This window comes from Canis lupus, chromosome 26, assembly GCF_011100685.1.
Source record: "Canis lupus familiaris isolate Mischka breed German Shepherd chromosome 26, alternate assembly UU_Cfam_GSD_1.0, whole genome shotgun sequence".
Taxonomy (NCBI): Eukaryota; Metazoa; Chordata; class Mammalia; order Carnivora; family Canidae; genus Canis; species Canis lupus.
In genome coordinates this window covers 27,786,156-27,807,921 of record NC_049247.1, presented here as the reverse complement: position 1 = coordinate 27,807,921, position 21,766 = coordinate 27,786,156, and the positions used below count along the sequence as shown (strand labels likewise).

Here is a 21,766-nt window from a genome sequence, read left to right as displayed (position 1 = left end):
TGCACTGCTGGGGATTTAACCCAAAGATACAGTTACAGTGAAACACCGGGACACCTGCACCCCGATGTTTATAGCAGCAATGTCCACAATAACCAAACTGTGGAAGGAGCCTCGGTGTCCTTTGAAAGATGAATGGATAAAGAAGACGTGGTCTATGTATACAATGGAATATTACTCAGCCATTAGAAACGACAAATACCCACCATTTGCTTCAACGTGGATGGACCTGGAGGGTATTATGCTGAGTGAAATAAGTCAATTGGAGAAGGACAAACATTATATGATCTCATTCATTTGGGGAATATAAAAAATAGTAAAAGGGAATAAAGGAGAAAGGAGAAAAAATGAGTGGGAAATATCAGAAAGGGAGACAGAACATGAGAGACTCCTAACTCTGGGAAACGAACAAGGGGTGGTAGAAAGGGAGGTGGGTGAGGGGGTGGGGGTGACTGGGTGACGGGTACTGAGGGGAGCACTTGGTGAGATGAGCACTGGGTGTTATTCTATATGTTGGCAAATTGAACTCCAATAAAATAAAATAAATATAAAAAATAATAATAAAAAATAAAAATATGTTAAAAAAAAAAACCCAGAACTGTCGTCTTTTATTGGTAGTCTTTCCCCTTAGGTGCCTTTCAAAGTCTTCTCCTTGTCTTTGATATTCTGAACTTTCATTATGGTTTCATTTTTTTTCTTTGTGTGGATTTGTAAGTTATTTCTGCTTGAGATTCACCATGATTCTAGAATCTGATGCTTCCTGTCTTTCAGCAACTGTAAGAATTCTCAGCCATTTTCTCTTAAAAGAGTGCTTCTCTCTCCTTTCCTTCTGGAACTCTAATGAAGTATATTTTAATCCTGATTCTCTCTTCCATGTCACTTGGTTTCTCTTTCACATTTTCCAGTTTTGTGCTTTCAATTTCTTCAGTTCTCACTTTCATATCACTATTTTTTTCCTTCAGCTGTATTTAATCTGCTATTTTTTAAAGTTTGTTTGTTTGTTTGTTTTATTTATTTAAGTAACCTCTACACATGCAACATGAGGTTCAAACTCACAACCCTGAGATCAGGAGTTGTATGCTCCTCCAACCGAGTCAGTCAGGTGCCCCTTTAATCTGCTATTTTAAGTTACTAAGTTTCACGTTTCAATGAGCATATTTTTCACTTTCAGAGGTTTGAGTTTTCAAATCTGATTATTTTTGATAGAATGGTGTTAAGGTTTTCAGTTCCATTTTTAGTTCTTTAAACACGCTTTATTTTTTGTATTTGGCTTCTAATACCTTGATTTTCTGAAGTTTAGGGGGTACTAATTCTGCTGTTTCTTGCTCAAGGTGGTTTGATGCTTTTATGCTTTCCATTTTGGCTAAGGGGCTCATGTTGAACAGGCATTTATGGGAATCCTGCAAGATCTAAGTCAAGGGTGCAACCCTCCAGGGAGAATCAGCCATTACTCCTGCGAGGTCAGTGTGTAGCAAATTTTGGATGAGTATATGTTCATTTCTTCCCACAAGTTTTCCCTGATCATACAGGGAATTAAGTTAAATTAAAATTTTAAATTAAAAACCTCAAATGTAGACTCCTAACTCTGGGAAACGAACTAGGGGTGGTGGAAGGGGAGGTGGGTGGAGGGTGAGGGTGACTGGGTGACGGGCACTGAGGTGGGCACTTGACGGGATGGGCACTGGGTGTTATTCTATATGTTGGCAAATTGAACACCAATAAAAAATAAATTTATATAAAAAATAAATAAAAACCTTAAATGTACAGGAAAGCTGGCCTGCCCTTGTGAATTCTCAGGGGAGACATTTTTCCTCCTCCCGGGACTCAACTTGAGGCATTTTGTTTTACTGCTGTTTCTCTTTGCTGGTGGCCAGCTATTTTACTGGTCTATCTTTTCACTTTTTATAGCCTTCACTCTTCACTACTCATGAACTCAAGGCCTTCCTCCTGTTCTTGCCTGGCCAGTTAAATCTAAGCCTTGGAAATCCCAGTTTAGTAAATGCTGTCAGGGGACCATTGGTGTCCAGTGTCCTTGTCAGTTTAACTCTCTTGAGTTCAGTTCTCTTTGTTTTTTTCAACCTCCGGAGACTTTCTTCCTTTCTTATGAGCTTTCCTATGAATATAAAAAGATGCTTGTTACATTTTACCTAGTATAACTAGAAAATTTTGTTTTTGAAGGTAGTTCAGGAAATTGCCCACTATCAGATGTGGCAGGCCAGGGAGAACTTTTAAAGCTGTAGAAGAAATTGAAAAGAAAAATATAGAAAGATTTGTCTTATCTTTTAGGTTAAGTAGCATCATTAAACATTTAATAAATAGGTGGGCAAGAATACAAATTTTAAAAACTCAGAGCTACATTATAGAGAATACCCATATGTTGTACTCTGGATCTCATCTTGTTTCTTATCTGCCCACTCACTACATTTTAAAGACCTCTTAGTGTTGCTACATATCATCTAGTCCATCGCTTCTATGACTGCATAGTATTCCATAGTATCACTGCCTCCTGCCATTTCATTTGCCCACTCTGGAGTAACAAGCACAGTCAACACTGTGATTGATGGTATAGTCCCTCATGAACTTGCATGAGGATATTTTAGGTAGCTTCTGAGGAACACCACTGCTAGCTCAGAGTACAATATACTTACTTTTATCAAATACTGCTGGATTATCCTCCAGAATGGATTTACACCAGTCTATATGTCCACCAGAAGTACACAAGAGTTCCATATCCACATCCACATCCTCTCCAACACTTGGCATTATCAGTCTTTAATTTTTGCCAGTATCTTTGTGGTTTGAAGTTGCACTTCCCTCAAAACTCTGGGTTATATGATTATTTTATGCTTGTTTTAATTTCCTTTTTTATAAATTGCCTGTCATTAATTTTACCCACACTTCCACTGGAACTTCTTTTTCTTGTGGATTTGCTACTAGTCTCTTGTTTATGATAAACATTTCTAATAACCTCTCTCATCTGTCATCTGTCAACTTTGCCTATGATACTTTAAAAAAATATTTTACTTATTTTTCATGAAACACACACACACACACACACAGAGGCAGATACATAGGTGAAGGGAGAAGTAGGCTCCCTGTGGGGAGCCCAGTGCAGGACTTGATCTCAGGACCCTAGGATCATGACCTGAGCTGAAGGCAGGTGCTCAACCACTGACCCACTCAGGCGTCCTTCCACATTTAAATCTTTAACCTACCTGTCCACCTTTATACTAAGTGTTCAGTAGGGGTGAAGTTTTGTTACTCCAAATAGTTGGTTTTCTGACAACATCAAAGAGTATGTATCTTCCCCACTGACTTCTGAAGCCTCCTTGGATACATATTAAATTCCTACAAGTACAAGAATCTGCCTTGACCTCTTTATTCTGCTCCACTAGTCTGTGTGTCTATTCTTGGCTATTTCAAATTGTTTTCATTACTGCTACTTTGCAGATGTTTAAAATTTGGTTTGGCAAGTTCCCCCTCTTTGTTCTTCAGTTTCAAACTTGAGTTAGTGATTTGTGGCATTTTCTTCTTCCACAAAATGTTTAAATCTTTTTTTTTTTAAATCATGATATAACACATGAAAGTACACTGTAGCACATTAAAAGCATTAAAAGTATATACTGTAACAACCATCCAAATTCAGATGGAACTTTGCAGGTACCCCAGAAACCTTTTTGTGGCTCTTTTTTTTTTAAATAAAAATTGAGGTGAAATTCATGTAATATATAATTAACCATTTTAAACAATTCAGTAGCCTTTAGTGTATTCCCAATCTTATGCAATCATCACTTCTAATTTCAAAACTTTTTTCATCACCCTGGAAAAATACTCATATCCATTAAGCTGTCCCCCCCCTTCCACTCCTCCTCTCCTAGCCCCTGGCAAGCACTAATTAGATTTCTGTCTCTATGGATTTGCCTACTGTGGACATGTCATATAAAAGGAATCATACACTAGGTGATCATTTGTGTCTGGCTTCTTCTACTTAGTATGTTTTTGAGATCCATCCAAGTTATAGCATATGTCAACACCCCATTCCTTTTTATGGCTGAATAATGTTTCAATGAATGGATATATATTCTGTTTATTTATTTATTCATTCATGAGTGAACATATTGGTTGTTTCCACCCTGTGGTAATTATAAATACTGCTGACACATTGAATTTTTTTTATCTGAACCCCTTCCCTTGCTCCAGAAATGACTGCGTTCGTGATTATTTTATTCCTTTCTTGCTTTTCTTTATATTTTTTTTTGCCACTTACTGTGTATTCCTAAATGACATAAGTTAGCATTGCCTGTGGTTAACTTTTAAAATGTAATCATGCAGTTCCTAGCCTTATGTGTCTAGCTTCTTTAGTTTGGCATCAAGATGGAAGATCATCCATATTATTGTGTATAGATGTACTTCCTTTTTATTTTTTATTGCCTTTGTACCATATATTTCACAATTAATTTAATGATCTACCATCAATAGTGAGGTATATAATTTTTAGAATAAGTTTAAGTCCTTAAAAAATACAATTGAAATACTGGTTGGTTACATTTAATTTATAGACTCAGTTGGGGAGAACTGACATATTTTTCATGCCCAAAAGGATTGTGTTTTATAGATAGTGATAGTTAAAAATAATAATAAAAAAAGAAATACCTGATGTGTTATAGATGGGGCTGTGAGTTCCTTTTAACAGATTTAACCTGTTAATTCCTTTTAAACAGAATTTCTTATCAAATTCTTTATGCAATAAATAAAGCCTAGAAAGGACACCTGATCACTGAGCGCAGACAGGCTGACTGTTGCCTGTGGTTGGAGAGACTGGACAAATACCTACCATTTGCTTCAACGTGGATGGAACTGGAGGGTATTATGCTGAGTGAAGTAAGTCAATTGGAGAAGGACAAACATTGTATGTTCTCATTCATTTGGGGAATATAATAGTGAAAGGGAATATAAGGGAAGGGAGAAGAAATGTGTGGGAAATATCAGAAAGGGAGACAGAACATAAAGACTCCTAACTCTGGGAAACGAACTAGGGGTGATGGAAGGGGAGGAGGGCGGGGGGAGGGTGGGAGTGAATGGGTGATGGGCACTGAGGGGGGCACTTGACGGGATGAGCACTGGGTGTTATTCTGTATGTTGGTAAATTGAACACCAATAAAACAGAAATTTATTATTAAAAAAAAGAAAGAAAGAAAGAAAAAAAGAGACTGGGAAAGTCTGGAATGTACTGAGAACCACCAGCTTCCAATGCAGTTGCTACAACTGTACCATGTCTAGTTACCTGATCAGTACACCAGTAGTACAAGGAGAAGGTAGGGATGCCAAAGACATTCCAGGCCATGGGAAGTCTCCAGTGATGGGATATGGAAAGAAGATATGGAAAAAATCCAGGTGAGACAAAAAACATTCTGGCTTGGCAGTCCAATTTCCTTCATGGATTAGGTTTGGCTTACTGCCTGGGTATTTATACAGTAGCTCCTTGTATCCTCCCACTTCCTGAAAGGCTTAAAACATCATAAAATTTATCAGTACCTTAAACTACACAGTAATACATGTTTGAAGACCCAAGATTATTAAGTGAGGCCCAGTTTCATTGTCTGTACCTAGTATAAAAAGCACAATGGACTAAACAATAGTCAAGACTATATGTGCCTAAGAAAAGACATCATCTTGTGCTTGCTTTGGCAATACATATACTAAAATTGGAATGATACAGAGAAGATTAGCATGGTCTCTGCACAAGGATGACATGAAAATTCATGAAACATTCCATATTTTTAAATTTAAAAAAATAAAGAAAATAAAATCTTTAAAAGAATAAAATAAAGATTTGATCCTTTCTATCAAAACAAACAAAACCAAAACAAAACAAAAACAAACAACGACAACAAAAAGAAAAGACATCATGTCTTCCGAAGAGAAACAAAAGTATAGTGGACGTTGGTGGTTGTGTGTCCACACCCCTCCTCTCACTTCTAGAAGCAGAGTCCCTCTTCCTACTTGAATGCCATACTGTGTGGCTTAGGTGGGCCTCGTCAAACTGTCCACCAGTCCAATCTGGTGTGTGCCCTAAGCCTGGCCAATGCTCTCTGACCCATGGGCAACAACTGGTGTGTCAGGAATGGATACGGGCTAATTGGAATCTGTTCCAGGAGTCTAGTGCTTAGAGAAACCAAAGAATCCAGCTTCCTTTCTTTCAGGTTCTAAGCTAGTATGACAATTTTAAGCTCTCTTATCTACCTGGTTCATTCAGAACCTGGATCTAATCATCAACAGAAAGTAGTGTGCCCCTGGAATTTTTACTTACATGAGCCAGGAAGGTACTTATTTGCTTATATTATTTTTTTATTTTTTAATTTTTTATAATTTTTAATGTTTTTTTAATAAATTAATTTTTTATTGGTGTTCAATTTACCAACATACAGAATAACACCCAGTGCTCATCCTGTCAAGTGTCTTATATTGGCTTTGAACTAAAGTGCTATCACAAGCTCTCTAAATAATCTTGGTTAAAATAAAAGTTAATATTCACTTTCCTGCAATGCCAATAAAATATTTATAAAACGTCATACTTGAAAATTTCCTCATAGTCTATGGCATTTATCTCTCAATATCCTAAGTGTTATACAATCTTAACATTAAATACAAAGTAGTTTTTAAAAGATTTACCTATTTAGAGAGAGCGTGAGTGGGGAAGGATCAGAGGAAGAGAAAGAATCTCAAGCAGACTCCCTGCTGACCGTGGAGCCTGGCACAAGGTTTGATCCTAGGACTCTGAGATCATGACCTGAGCCAAAATCAGGAGTCAACCAACCGAGCCACCCAGGTGTCCCTAAAGAAAAATATTTTTTAAAAGGCACAAAACACCCATAATTCCAGTTACTTAACTTAAGCCCTTTTATTTTGGCATAGTAAATCATGTTCCTTTGATATAGACTTGATTTTTGAAATGCATTCAGAATCATTTGAAGTCAAAATTAGTCAATGAAAGAATACTGTCTGATTATAAAATGAATAAGACACCTCATGGCACTTCTACAAATGAATTTCATGTGGGTTTAAAAAAGGTAAAATACAAAAGTACAAAGTTAACAGAAAAAAAAAATCCCAGAATATTTTTATGAACTTGAGTTAGGGAGCACATTCTTAGACAAGATACAAAAAAAGGAAAGGATGCTTGATAAATTTGATCTAAAATTTATATGACTGAAATCAAGTTAAAAATTTGTCAGACTAAAAGAAGAGATTTGTGTCATGTATAAAGAACTCCTATACACCAACAAGCAAAGGAAACTACTCAGAAAAAATATGGTAGAGGATATGAATGTGTCATTCACAAAAGAGGAACTACAAATGGCCACCAAGTGTATGAAATTATATTCCACCTCACCAGTCTGTAAACTTCCAATTAAAACAAGAATGAGATACTTTATTTTTTACCTATTTGGCAAATTTTTAGAAAGTCTTAAAACATCAATTTTTGGCTGAAAATTTAGGGGACACATATTCTCACATATATTTCTGAGACTATAAGTTAATACACCTACTTTGGAGAAAAATTTGGGGTATTCCTCAACAAGCTGGGTTTATTCCAGGAATGCAAGATGGAGTTAACATTCAAAACCAAGTCAATATAATTCACTGTGTTAAAAGGATGAAGGAGAAAAATAATATACCTTTTTCAGTAGAAGTGGAAAAAATACTTGCTACATTTCAAAACTTGTTCATGATAAACAATTATAGCAAACTAGGAATAGAAGCGAACTTGTTAGTCTGGCAAAGAGTATCTACAAAAAATTGACAGCAAATAATTTATTTAATGGTGAAATATCCAAAGTTTCCCCGCTAAACTGGGAATGAGACAAGGATGCCTGTTATCTCTACTTCTATTCAACACTGTACCAGTGGCGCTGGCCAGTGTACTAAGTCAAGAAAAATATACAAAAGGTATAAAGTTTGGAAAGTGAGGAAACAAAAAGGTATTTTCTTGACCTGGATGCTTGTTACCAGAGTGTGTTCACTTGGTGATAGTTCATCTAGCTACACACTTTGACTTGTGCACTTTTCAATAAAGTTTATTACAAGTACACAACCAAAAAGACGTAGTAGATCTCTATTCACAGACATAGAAATTTGCCCAAGGTTTAGTACCATAAGTGGAAAAACAGGCCACAAATTTTGTTTTGTTTCTATCTATATACCTATTTCATAGATTAAAAAATGATTGTATATATGAAGAATATCTCTGGAAGGATATGCATGAAACTCTTAATACTGGTTGTCTTTGGGGAGTTCAACTGAGAAACTGAGGGCAATGAGTATTTTACTGCATACATTTTTGTTTTGTTTACCTAAAAATAAAAAATAAAAAATTGCAATTGTATATACATGGGGGGGGGGTCTCATGGTGACTAGTTACAACAACACTCATTTGGATGTACAAGTTCTTGTATATTTTGAAAAGAAAACCATCATTCCATGACTTTAACATAGTTTACTTACCAAAAGAGCATGAATGCTCCAATTTTAAAAATCTCATTACTTTTCTCAGAAAATATCAGTCTGTTTGGGCTACTATCACAAAATACCATAGATTGGGTGACTTATAAACTACAAATACTTACTTCCCACAGTTCTGGAGGCTAGGAAGTCTGAGATCAAGTGCTGTTTGAGTGGGTGTCTAGTGAGGATCTCCTTCTTGGCTCACAGGTAGCCATCTTCTCACTGTGTCCTCAAATGGTGGGAAAAGTGAAGGGGTTCTCTGGAGTCTCTTTTATAAGAGTACTAATGCCATCCATGAGCACTCTGCCCTCAAGACCTAATCACTTCCCAAAGGTCCCACCTCCGGATACCATCAGAATTGGGGGTTAGGATTTCAACATGTGAATTTTTGGTGGGGGCAGACAAACATTCAGTCTAACAGTAAAGAATATATAATCATTTAGAGGTAGAGTTGCTAACATTAAATGGAATATTCCACCTGCTGCAAAAGTTTAATTGGATGTCATTTGCAACTATTGAGGTGAACTTGGCAGGTTGAAAAAATGTTGATATTTAATACTAATAAACATTAAACATAATGTCTTAGTGTGTTTTATAGAGTTTTGTCACTCAAATTAGTCGTTGGTTCCCAGCTTATTAAAAAATTCCTTGACTCATGCCTGACATGTATTTTGTGTTCCAGTAATATAGCACTGAGTGCACTTGATGGCACACTAATGCTTACTAAATGGTGAGACTGAGGATTATGTGACTCTGATTGATTCTATAATTTCTCATTCAGTGGGGCTCAACAACATGCTCTATGGAGCCATAGTCCTTCAACTGTATTCACATATTATTTCAATAAATTTTCAATATCCGAGCCAACAATTGTTCCTTCTAGATTTATGTAAGACTAATCTCTGACCCGTGGAGCAGTTCATAACACCAACCTCACTAAGGTTATTATCACTAAGGTCATTATCCTAGTGGAAGGAATCTTCCATTTTAAGTAAGTGTACTTGCCATTACAGGTGTTGTAATATGTTAGTTCACATATTGGGCTTTGGTGTTTAGAGACTCAGCTATGAGTTCTGCTCTTGGTGTGTCTCATGAGCAAGTTACTTAACTGAATAACTCAGTTTCCTCATCTGTAAAATGGAGATAACCATTGCAGTTATGCATCATGGTGGCTATGGTGATTAAATGAAGCAAATATGGATAAATGGCTACCTGGTAGTACATGATACTTGATTCATATTAGCTACCATTTTCATTCTTACTACTTAATAGTAGTAAGCAACTATTATGTGCCTCAGGATACAATGGTTTTAGTTTTTGAGAAGTTTTGGAGCTGGGAGGTATGAGTTATTTATGTGATACAATCAATGAACAATCAGGGTATGTATCACAAAAATATTAAGTCATATGTAGTAGTGATGTGAGTCCACAGAAAAAAAGACATGTAGATGGAATAAATATAAAACCACACTTTTGGCAGAGGGTGGAAGTGCCTTCTGTTGACCTTGATGGGTGGATTTAACTGTGTGAATGAAAAGGAAAGGGGCTTCTAACTAGAGAGGAAGAGCACTGACAGAGGCATAGAGATGGGGATGAGAGTGGCAGGCCACTTGACACTGTCCCAAAGGACTAGAGTTTATCATTGCCACTCCTATTTCTTGACTCTTCTGTCTTTCAAAGTGAGCAGAATTTCCCCCTCTGCCTGCCCTCAACTTTTCAGATGATCTGAGACAATGCTCTTGGGTTCTGAGGGCCTCAGTCTTTTCATTGGTGAGATGAAGGTCCTGAAGTGGTCCTAGGCAACAATCAGACTCAAAGATTCCATTCATGGTGTCCAGTCTGCCAAGATTGACTTACCAAAGCCCATTACCAAGATTGATCCCAGAACCATAACAATAGCATGTAAGATATCAGTGTAAACCACAGCTGCAAAACCACCTGAATAGAGAGGAGAAAGAGAAACAAAAACCACATTTGAGACTGTTGAAAGTCACTTCTGTATCCTTATTCTACATGCTTGCTTCCTCCCAGATTGCTCCATTCACATCTTTTGTACCTGTAAGTCAGTAGGTCTTACAATACAATGTTTAGTCTTTGTACATACTGTTTTCTCTCTTTAATATACCTCATGATCTTTTGCTGGATTCTTATCTTGCCCTTCTGTATCCCAATTTCCCTTTACTTCCCATTTTTTGATGAATGAAAAGCTGGTAGTTTTCCTAAACAAAAAAGTACATCTTTAATCACAAAATCTCAGTTTGGAAGCAATGGTTAGCAGCATCTCTGGCTGTTTTCTGCTCCATGCAAGTAGTTAGCCCAGTTGTGACAAATAAAAATGTCTCCAGACATTACCAAATGTCCCCTGGGGAGAAACCTCCGCTCCCACTCCCTGGTGCATTGACAGTCACCGACTGAGTGCATTCCACTCCCCACTCTGTTTCTCCCCATTCAGACAGTGATGAACTGCCAGGGACACTCAACAGTGTCCAAGATTTGCACTGTGACTAGAAAAAACAAGTGACGAGAGCCCCTACTCTCAAAATCTAGGCAGAGCCTCTTGGACAGGACCGCTTACATAGAAGATCCCATCTGATGGCTTGCCCAGGTTACCAGGTGACCAAGATGCCTGAAGCTGCTGCCTCTTCCTCATTCCTTTTCTGTTTCTATGCTATTAGCTAGCAGTATGCAGTGTCAGGCCTTGGCCCACCCCAAACATGATCACTGCCATCCTCGCCAGTGTCCTTAGAAAGCCTTCCACTGGCCTGACCTGATTTCTAGAGGTAGGACACCACTTAGGCACCCTGCCACAATTATTTTCACTGTTCCACCCCTTTGGGCCTAGTAATGTGATCTATAGACTTAGGGAAAATGCAAAATCTGGAGACTCCTGCCTAAATGTCTACTAGCACTCCACTATGAGAAGAACTTTTGTGCCAATATAAATATATGTGTGATTACAGTAACCTCACCTGTGATGGTATAAATGCCAGTAATTGTCAGCAAGACTATGGTGGCCAGGTAGACATCTAAACCCAAAACCAGTCTCATGAACATGGCACCATTTCATCCATTTATCTGTATCAGTACAGATCTCTACCTGAAATGAGTAAAAGGTGACAGGCTGCATTTGCATTTCCAGCTCATTCAACAGCAACATCGTAAAGACCCTAAAGCCATCTGCAGGAAGTGGTCTATAGTTAGCACATCCACTCTATCACTAATAGACATGGACTGAGGTCTACCCAAGTTCTGTTGGGCAAAAAGGTTTGTGCCCCATGAGTTCAGCAAGATTAGCACCTTCAGGGTTTGGGTTAATCCAATTAATTCAGTTCATAAAAAGTTGGCCTCTTTCTCCCTGGAAACTTGGAGCAGGGATGTGCTCAGAGAGAGCCATTTCTACAGTTCTGCCATTGGGAAAAGGTAAAGGGGATAGCACATCAGGGGCTGGCAAGCTTTTTCTTTAAAAGACCAGATGGTAAATACTGTAGGCTTTGCAGGCCACATACTGTCTCTATTTTTCACAACCATTAAAGTCTGTAAAAAACCAGTCTTAGTTCATGGACAATACAAAGGAGAACACTAGGCTGACTGGCCTGCAGGCCAGATTTGTTGATCCTTGGCTTAGGTGGTACTGACTTTAAAGCATGTGCACATCATTCAGCCAGCTGGTCTCTTATTCTGTTATTGTGGTCTCCAAAGCAGGGTTATAATGGCAGAGATCCTCCCAACATTCATCTATCCATTTATTCACCAGATGTTTACTGAGCAACAACATAGTAGATACTCAACAGAGTTTAAAAGACACAAGAGGGGGATCCCTGGGTGGCGCAGCGGTTTGGCGCCTGCCTTTGGCCCAGGGCGCGATCCTGGAGACCCGGGATCGAATCCCACGTCGGGCTCCCGGTGCATGGAGCCTGCTTCTCCCTCTGCCTATGTCTCTGCCTCTCTCTCTTTCTCTCTCTGTGACTATCATAAATAAATAAAAATTTAAAAAAAAAAAATAAAAGACACAAGAGTTACTAAGACTCAGCTGTTGTCCTCAGGGACCTTATATTTAGTGACAGAGACTAAATAGGCAATTTCTATGCAGTGTGGTAAGTGACACTCATTTGGTCACTAAAAACAAAAACAAAACCCAAAACCATTTATGAAGTGCCTTAAATGCTGATCATTTTCTCAGCACAGTGGGTAATGTAGTGAATAAGCCAGGCGAGGCCTTGGGCCTTGAGAAGCCTGCTCTGAAGTGGAGGAGACAGATAATAAGCAAGGAAATGGATAAATTCCTCTCACATGGTAACAAATATTACAAAGAAAAATTTAAAACCCAGTAATAGAAGAGAGATTGATGGGCATACTCATCAAAGGCCTCTCCAAGGAGGTGATATTTGAAAAGCAAATAATGTTCTGGAAAGAACATTCCAGACACAGCATAAGGCAAGTGTCAAGGGCTTCAAGTGGGAACGAGCTCGCTAGGTTTGAGAAACAATAAGGCAGGCAGTGTGGTCAAAGCCTGCTGAGAACAAGGGAGGAGGCCATCCTTACAGATCATAATAAGGGGCTTAGGTTTTCTTCTAAGGATAGTAGAAAACTCCTGTACTATTTTAATCAGAGGAGTGACATCATCTAATGGCATGACACAGGTAAGCCCATGGTTCTCTAGAAATACAAAGGAGGGACCTGTAACCTAGGCTTGGGACACAAATAAGATGCCTCCGCCCTTTTTTTTTTTTTTTTTGGAAAGTATTATTGAGTTATTTTTTCTCTACTCTCGTTTAGACAGTAGAGGCCAGAAGTAACTTATGGGGCCTCAGAGTGAACTGCTGAGACCAATCTAGAACTGTCCCGCCTACTGAATTTTTGTTGTCTTTTGTTTTGTTTTCTGGGCTGGCTTTTACACAACTCACCAAGATCTTATTGAAGATATAGAGGGATAAGTATAGAATAGCAGGGAGGAGCTGGATCAGAAAGCCACCAAACCTCTTCCTCAAATATTCTGGCATCTTCATCACCTGCACAAGCAATAAGAGAAGTCACCACCAGACAGAGTGCCAGAAGAGGCACACCTGCAAGGATGTGCCTTGTGCACAATATGCTGGTTGTCACAGAGACATAGCCGATGGCCGGAGCGGCCCAGGTATATAAGGTGCAGCAGGGTCACCCACTCTGGCTTTGCATTCCATGGCACTTGTTAGTATGGGGAAAATAAGAAAGGAGAAGCAATAGTGCTGCCTTCAAGAAGCCTGGAACCCAGCTTCCTGTGTAATTTCCTAAATGTAGAAGGAAATGTGGCTAACTGAACCAGTCTAATGATGATAAATCACCTTAATGAAATAATTGCAGAGCAAAATCAAATGCCTTATCACATACTATAAATATAACAAGTGCTCAGGAGAGACAGAACTTGACTCGACAGCTCTCCGATCTGGTCTTCAGTACCCATGCTCTTGTGCACGTGTTGGCTGTCCCCAACAATCCTGTTCATTTTGACTTCCATTGTCTCAGGCTGTGGGCACCCTGCCACAGGAAGTGCGCCTCTGTTAGTTAGATTCCTGGATCCTGGCTCATGGTAGGTGAACAAGTAAGAGCTAAATGTATACTGTCCCATCTTCTGTCCTGAATATCCTCATGGACTCTTGTCCAGCTGCTCACATGTGTCTATTTTAAGTTCTACGTCAGATTCCATCTGTTTTATGAAAGCTTATCTACAAATTTCACAGGGACCACGTGTCTTCTCCTAAACACCTGTGGCTTTAATATTTTCACTTTCTGTTTGGTCTTTAATCATATACTGCCACATATGGCTCTTTCTCAGTGACATTCTAAACTCTTTTACACTTGCTAATAATTGAATTTGTTTGCTAGGGCTGCTGTCCCAGAGTGCAACAGACCAAGGGGCTTAAGCAATAGAAATGCTACCGTGTTACAGTTCTGGAGGCTGGAAGTTCAAAGTGTCAGCAGGCTTGGTTCCTTCTGGGACCTGTGAAGGAAAAATCCATTCCAGGCCACTGTCCTTGGCTTACTGAAGGCTGTCATCTCCTTGTGTCTTCCTATCCTTTTGCCTCTATACATGTCTCTGTCCAAATTTTCTCTTCTTATAAGGTTCTACTGGATGAAGGCCTACCTTAATGACCTCCTTTTAACTTAATTACTTTTTAAAAGATCTTATCCCAAAATATAATCACAATCCAAGGTAATTTTCCTGGGCTATGGCTTCACCATTGCAGATGCTAGGCTGCATGACAAGCCTTTCACATTTTAAAATAAGATTTTATTTATTTATTTGAGAGAGGGTGAGAAAGCATGTGTGAGGGATCCCTGGGTGGCGCAGTGGTTTAGCGCCTGCCTTTGGCCCGGGGCGCGATCCTGGAGACCCGGGATCGAATCCCACATCGGGCTCCCGGTGCATGGAGCCTGCTTCTCCCTCTGCCTATGTCTCTGCCTCTCTCTCTCTCTCTCTGTGACTATCATAAATAAATAAAAATTAAAAAAAAAAAAGAAAGCATGTGTGAGCACAAGCAGGGGAATGGCAGGCAGAGGACAGATTCCTTGCTGAGCAGGGAGCTTGATCCCAGAACTCAGAGCATGACCTGAGCTGAAGGTAGATGCTTAGCTGACTGAGCCACCCAGGCATCCCACCTTTCACATTTTTAATGCCTCTACAAATATTTAAAATTTTTAGTTTTTAAAACTTATTTTATTTAAATTCAATTAGTTAACTTATAGTGTATCATTAGTTTCAAAGGCAGAGGTCAGTAATTCATCAGTTGCATATAACACCCATGCTCATTACATCACATGCCCTCCCTAAAGTCCATCACCCAGTTACCTGATGCCCCCCACCCATCTCCTCTCTAGCAACCCTCAGTTGGATTCCCATGGTTAAGAGTCTCTCATGGTTTCTCTCTCTCTCTCTCTCTCTGATTTCATCTTATTTTATTCTTTGGTTCTCCTATGGTCCTGTTTGCTCCTTAAATTCCACGTATGAGTGAAACCACATAATTGTCTTTCTCTGATTGACTCATTTCACTCAGCATAATATCCTCCAGTTCCATCCATGTTGATGTAAATGGTAGGATTTCATCCTTTTTGATGACTGAGTAATATTCCACTGTGTGTTGTGTATATATCTACATCTATATATCCTATATATATATATGTATACCTCACACCGTCTTCATCCATTTATCTTTGATGGGTGTCTGGGCTCTTGCCATAGTTTGGCTATTGTGGACACTGCTGCTATAAACATTGGGGTACAGGTACCCCTTCAGATCACAACATTTGTATTCTTTAATACCTAGTAGTGTAATTGCTGGGTTGTGGGGTAGCTCTATTCAGTGAAATTCTCCTATTTTAAGTGTAAAGTTTGATGAGCTTGGGAAAAATGTATAGTTATATGTAATCACCACCATACTCGAAATATTAAGCATTCCTAACACCCCCCACAGAGCTCCTAAGGATTCACGGTCAAGGCCTCCACTCCCTCCTTGGTCTCAGACAACCAGTATTAGCTGTTCCCACAGATTTGATTTTTCTAGAATTTTAAATAAACAAAATCATATGCTATGTACTTTTTTTAATGGCCTGCTTCCTTCACTGGCCTGATTTTCTTAAGACTCAGACACATGGTTCCAGGACTCTTTTTTAGTGCTGCTTGGTACCACATCATGTACCGTTTATCTACTCTTGGAGCGCAATTGAGATGATGTGTTTCTAGATTTGGCTAGTAGGAACATGACTGCTATGAAGCTTCATGTACAAATTTCTGTGTGGATGTATGTCCTCATTTCTCTGGGGCTTAGGTAAAAATCTAGATCTAGGGAAATACTGGCTGGGTGGTCAGGTTTAATTTGTGAAGAGACTGCCAACCTGTCCTCTCTGACATGGCTATGCCATTCTGCATTCCCTTGAGAAACGCATGAGTCCCAGTTGCCCCACCCCCTCTCCAGCTCTCCCTAGTATCAGTGCTTCTCCTCTTAGCCATTCTTATGGCTCTCAGTGGTATTTTATCTGGTGTAGTATTTTCCCAATGATCAATTGTAGTGAACATCTTTTCACATGATTATTTGCCACTTGTCTCTTCTCTCTGGTGAAACAGCTGTTCAAACTTGTTACTGAAATTTGGGAGTTTTTTTTTAAAACAAAATATACATTGTGGATATGTCTTTTATTGTAAATATGTTCTAAATATTCCCCCCACCCAGTCTCTAGCTTGCCTTTTCATTTTCTTAAAAATATCTTTCATAGAGTTAAAGTTAAAAGTTTTATTTTGAAGTCCTATCAATTTCTTCCTCTGTGGATAATTTATGTTTTTTGTGTCCTAGTTGAAAAATCTTTCCCTCCTTCATCACCTTTTTTTGGCAACAATCAAAAATTAAGGTAACATTGACATATAACCTTATATTAGTTTTAGGTGTACAAATGATTTGAAATTTATATACATTTCATCTACATTTTTGAAGAGTACTTTTGCTGGATATGGAATTCTTGGTTGATAGATTTTTCTTCCTTTCAGCATTTGAATATGTCATTCAAATGTTTTCTGGCCTCCATTGTATCTGATGAAATGTCATCCATTAACTGTATCATTCCTCCCCTGCATATAATGTGTTTTCTTTTACGTCTTTCAAAATTTCTTATCTTTGCTTTTAGCAGTTTGAGTATGATGTAAACTTAAGTGTAGCTGTTTGTGTGTTTATTGGTATTTGTTAAGCTTTTTACATTGGTACATTAACATTTTCCATGAAACTTGGGGATATTTTCAGTTATTCTTCAAAAAATTTTTTCTGCCTCTCTCTCTTCTTTCTGGGATACTAAGTACATGCATGTTGGACTGTTCGATATTGTATCATAGGTCTCTGAGGTTTTCTTCCTTTTTCTTCAAAAATTTTCCCTTCTGTTCCCTTTTGTTCTCCTAGTTAACTCCTATTATACTTATGTTCACTGACTCTCTTGTTTGCCATCTTGTCTGTGCTGTTGAGTTCCTCTTGTGAATTTTTCATTTTAGCTACTGTGCTTTTCAACTCCAGAATTTCCATTTGGATATTTTCTATAGTTTCAGTTTCTCTGTTGAGAGACCCTCTTTGCTTATTCATTAGTATTACACTTTCTTTTACTTCTTTGAATATATTCATAGTTGTAGGTTTGAAGTCTTTTGTTTGTTAAATAAACATCTGGGCCTTGTCAGAGTCTGTTTCTATTTATCACTTTTCCTTTTGGAGTGTGGGTCACATTTATATTTCCATTTCTTTGTAAGTTTAATAATTCTTGTGCAGACTGGCCATCATTGATCCCATGATGCTGCATTCTAGAATCTGTTTTGTTCTGAGGATTGCTGTTTCTTGTTTTCGTAGGCAATTGCCTTGCCTGGACTCAAACTGCAACATCTTTCATGCCACCCCACCTTCTGCCCTCACCCTTCAGTATGTAGCAGCTGATGTCTCTGGTTGTTTTCTTTACACTTTTAGCTGCTGCTTAGCCCAGTCTAGAGGTTTTCCCTGCACTTGAGTGGTCTGGTAGTCAGTTAAGGTTTTGTGCAGAATTTATACTCAGATTTGAAGGTTAATCCTTTCTTTGGTATCCTTGTTTTTGGAGCTCCCACAGAAATTTCCTGTTATTTTGTCAGCCCTATGTTCTCTCTTCTGAGTAAGCTTTCTGCTATCTACTGCCTACATTGTGTGGGCTGTGGAAGGTACTCAGTCCTAGGCACTATAAAGTCACAGATCTAACAGGTCTAGTTCTGTCTCCACAGAGCAGAGTTCCCTGTAGTTTCTGCCTTTTTTTTGGTTCTCATGCATGCACGTATACATTGGTGGTCAGCCAGGGATTTGAGCTTTTTCTATCTTACTTTAAAATCTTTCTCAATCTCAAGGACATAAAAGATATCGTATACTTTCTTATGAAGTTTAAAATCTTTTACCTTTCCTATTTAAGTCTTTAATCAACCTAAAATTATTTTTGTGTAGAACAGACATCCAATTTGATTTTTTTCATATGATAATCAATTGACCTTCCTTTCCTCAGTGATCTGCAGTACTACTGATGTCGTAAATCAAGTGTCCATATATATGAATGTTTCTGGGTTATTTTCCTCTTCCACTTGTCAATGTTTTTATCCTTGTGTCCATATCATACTGTCTTGATTACTATAGCTTTGTAGTAAGTCTTGATATTTGGCAAGGCAAATCCTTCTTATTTTTCTTTGATAGGAGTATCTTTGCTATTCTAATGATTTTGCTTTTTTACATATATTTCATTTCTTTTTTCCAGTTTTATGGATCTATAATGGTATATAACACTAATTTTAGGGTGTCCAACACAATTTGATACAAATATACTTGTGAAATGATTATCACAGTTAAGTTAGTTAATATCTCCATCACCTCATGTAATTACCTTTTTTTAATACTGAGAACTTTCGAGATTTACTCTCTTAGCAGCTTTTAAGTATATAATACAGTATTGTCAATGACAGTCACCATGCTAATTTTAAAATCCATTTAGCCATTCTATGCCTTTTGGTTGGATAATTTAATTCATTTATATTTAAAGTAATTATTAACACATAAGGGCTTACTAATGCCATCTTAATTGTTTTCTGGTAGTTTTGTGATTCTCTTGTTACTTTCCTTCCTCTCTTGCTGTCTTCCTTTGTGAATTGATGATTTTCCTTAGCAGTATGCTTTCATTTCCCATTTATCTTTTGTATATCTACTGTAACTTTTTGCTTTTTGGTTACTATGGCGTTTACATAAAACTTCTCATATATATAACAGTCTATTTTAAGGTGATAGCTTTGATCACATACAAAAACTGTATCCTTTTACTCCCTTGCCCAGCATTTTACATTTTTGATGTCATAATTTACTTCTTTTTATATTTTTTATCTATTAGCAAATAATTGTAGCTATAGTTATTTTTAATACTTTTGTTTTTTAACCTTTAAACTGGATTTAAAAAAAATAAAAAAAAACTGGATTTAAGTGACTAACATACCACTATTTTACAGTATTAGACTACTCTGAATTTGACTATATACTTGTCTTTATCAGGCCATTGTTTATTTTCATATGTTTTCATGTTACTAGTTAGCACCCTTCCATTTCAGCTTGAAGAACTCCTTTCAGCATTTCTTGTAAGACAGCTTTAGTGGTGATAAACTCCTTCATCTATTGTTTGGGAAAGTCTTTATCTCTCCTTCATTTCTGAAGGACAACTTTATCATATAAGGTATACTTGATTGGTAGTTTTTTTTTTTTCTTTCATCACTTTGAACATATCCCACTCTCTCCTGACCTACAAGGATTCTGCTAAGAAATCTGCAGATAGCATTATGGGGGTTCCCTTGTATGTAAGGATTTTTCTCTTTTTTAATTTTTAATTTTAAAATTTTCTCTTCGTGTTTAGACAATTTTATTATAATGTGTCTTGGAGAATATAGTTTTGGATTGAAATTGGGGGGGGGGCTATGATCTTCATGTCCTTGGATATTCAAATCTTCCCCCCCTTCCCACACCAATTGTGGAAGTTCTCAGTCATTATTTCTTTAAATAAGATTTCTGTTCCTTTTGCCCTCACTTTTCCTTCTAGGAGCCCAATAATGTGTGGGTTTTGCATCGTAATGGTATCTTACAGTCTTGTAGGCTTTCACAACTCTTTTCATTAAATAATTTCCAATGACCTGTCTTCTACTTCATAGATTCTTTGCTTGCTCCAGTCTGCTATTTATGCTCTGTATTACACTTTTCATTTCAGTCATTGTATTCTCCCATCCTGGAATTGATTTTCATGATTTCTATCTCTGTGTTAAATTTCTCATTTCTTCATGTATTGTTTTCCTTATTTTATTGAATCATCTTTCTGTGTTTTCTTGTAGCTAACTAAGCTTCCTTCAACCATTTTGCATTATTTATCAAATAAATCTCAGATCTCCAATTCCTTGGAGTTGGTTATGAGAAAACTGTATTCCTCTGGTGGTGCCATGTTTTCTTGATTTTTCATGTTCCTCAAATTTTGTATTACTGTCTTTGTATTTGAGAAAGCAGTCATCTCCTCATCTTTATTGACTGGCTTTTGGAGAGAAATACCTTCTGTAAGCCTTGCCAGAAATTCTGAGGTTTTCTCAGAACATTTTTGTGAATATACCTGCTCCACACTTCCTGTTCTCTTTTTGGTGGGAATTTTTAAGATTATATATCTTTTCCTGATCCTGCAAGCCAGGCCAAGTTCTGACAGCCTCTCTTTTGCTAGCTTTTCCTAGGGCATTGCTGAATGCTCAAGGTTTTATGCTTTCTCCCAATTCCACAGAGTCAGTCTGGTTTTCTGTGAATGCTCACTAACTTTCTGCAGAAAAAAAAAGACTTGCTCTTTACACCATCTGGGGTGCACAAAAGGAGCTAGCCACAGATGTAGGTGTATGTGGGTGAGGTGTGTGACATGTTGAAGTGCCCTTGGGCCAACTGGGGGGATCTGTAGGTGAGGAGACCCCAGTGGCTCACTAGCATGCTTCCTGATAAGTTTGCAAAGTAGGATCTGTGTCTTTCTGATGCCATCTGAGAGCCCTGGTCACTGTTTTCTCAGCCATTCCCTATCCTCCTCCTCCCCCACCCTCAATGTACAGCATACCTCTCTATATTCTGGATGGAGTGAGAAAGAAGTGGGTTTTCTTGGCTGACTCCAGTGCAACTGGATAGCTGGGCATCTACTCCTATGCTCTCAATTTCCCCTGTGGGAGAAATCTCAGGCTGAGAACATCTCTCTTGGCAGTAAGCTATGCCACCTTGGGGGAAGGGTAACATAGGTACACTGAAATTGTTCCTCTCACCCTCTTCAATACATCCAATTTTGGATTTTCTTTTTCTCCAAGAATGTGCTAGAACTTCTCCAGTGGACTTCTGGACTTCCACAAAAGCCCTCTTATCTATGGGTGATTGTCTAAATTGGTGTTCTTTGAGGGAAGATGGTAGAAAGCTTTTATTCCACCATGTTGATGTCAGTCCACATATCTTCACAGATATGCAGCCTAGATGGTCTCTGTGTCTCTCAGCTGGACACTGACACATCTTTGTCCCCTTATCTCTTACATACATTTTAGAATCAGCCAAGTTCCTAAAAAATCCTGTTTGGGTTTTGTTTGGAATTTCATTCCAAGCCCAGACCAATTTGGAAAGAAATAACATTTTTAGGATATTGTCCTCTAGTCATTAACATATTTGTTCTTTTCATTTATTTGGGTCTTATTTTTAGATAAAGTTTTAAAACATTT

The 21,766-nt window shown here is 38.0% G+C and overlaps 1 protein-coding gene and 1 non-coding gene across 2 annotated transcripts in view; one reads left to right on the top strand and one right to left on the bottom strand.

Annotated features, from left to right (window-relative positions):
* LOC607647 (sodium/glucose cotransporter 1-like) overlaps positions 1 to 21,766 on the bottom strand; it is a 56,808-nt gene that overhangs the window by 27,251 nt on the left and 7,791 nt on the right. Inside the window, 5 exon segments of the mRNA XM_038574509.1 lie at positions 5,282 to 5,331; positions 5,334 to 5,504; positions 10,360 to 10,440; positions 11,472 to 11,577; positions 13,407 to 13,511. Coding sequence (XP_038430437.1) covers positions 5,282 to 5,331; positions 5,334 to 5,504; positions 10,360 to 10,440; positions 11,472 to 11,577; positions 13,407 to 13,511 — 513 coding nt within the window.
* LOC119866267 lies at positions 5,673 to 5,779 on the top strand. The gene has a single exon (XR_005379589.1). It is a non-coding gene; the product is annotated as a U6 spliceosomal RNA (small nuclear RNA).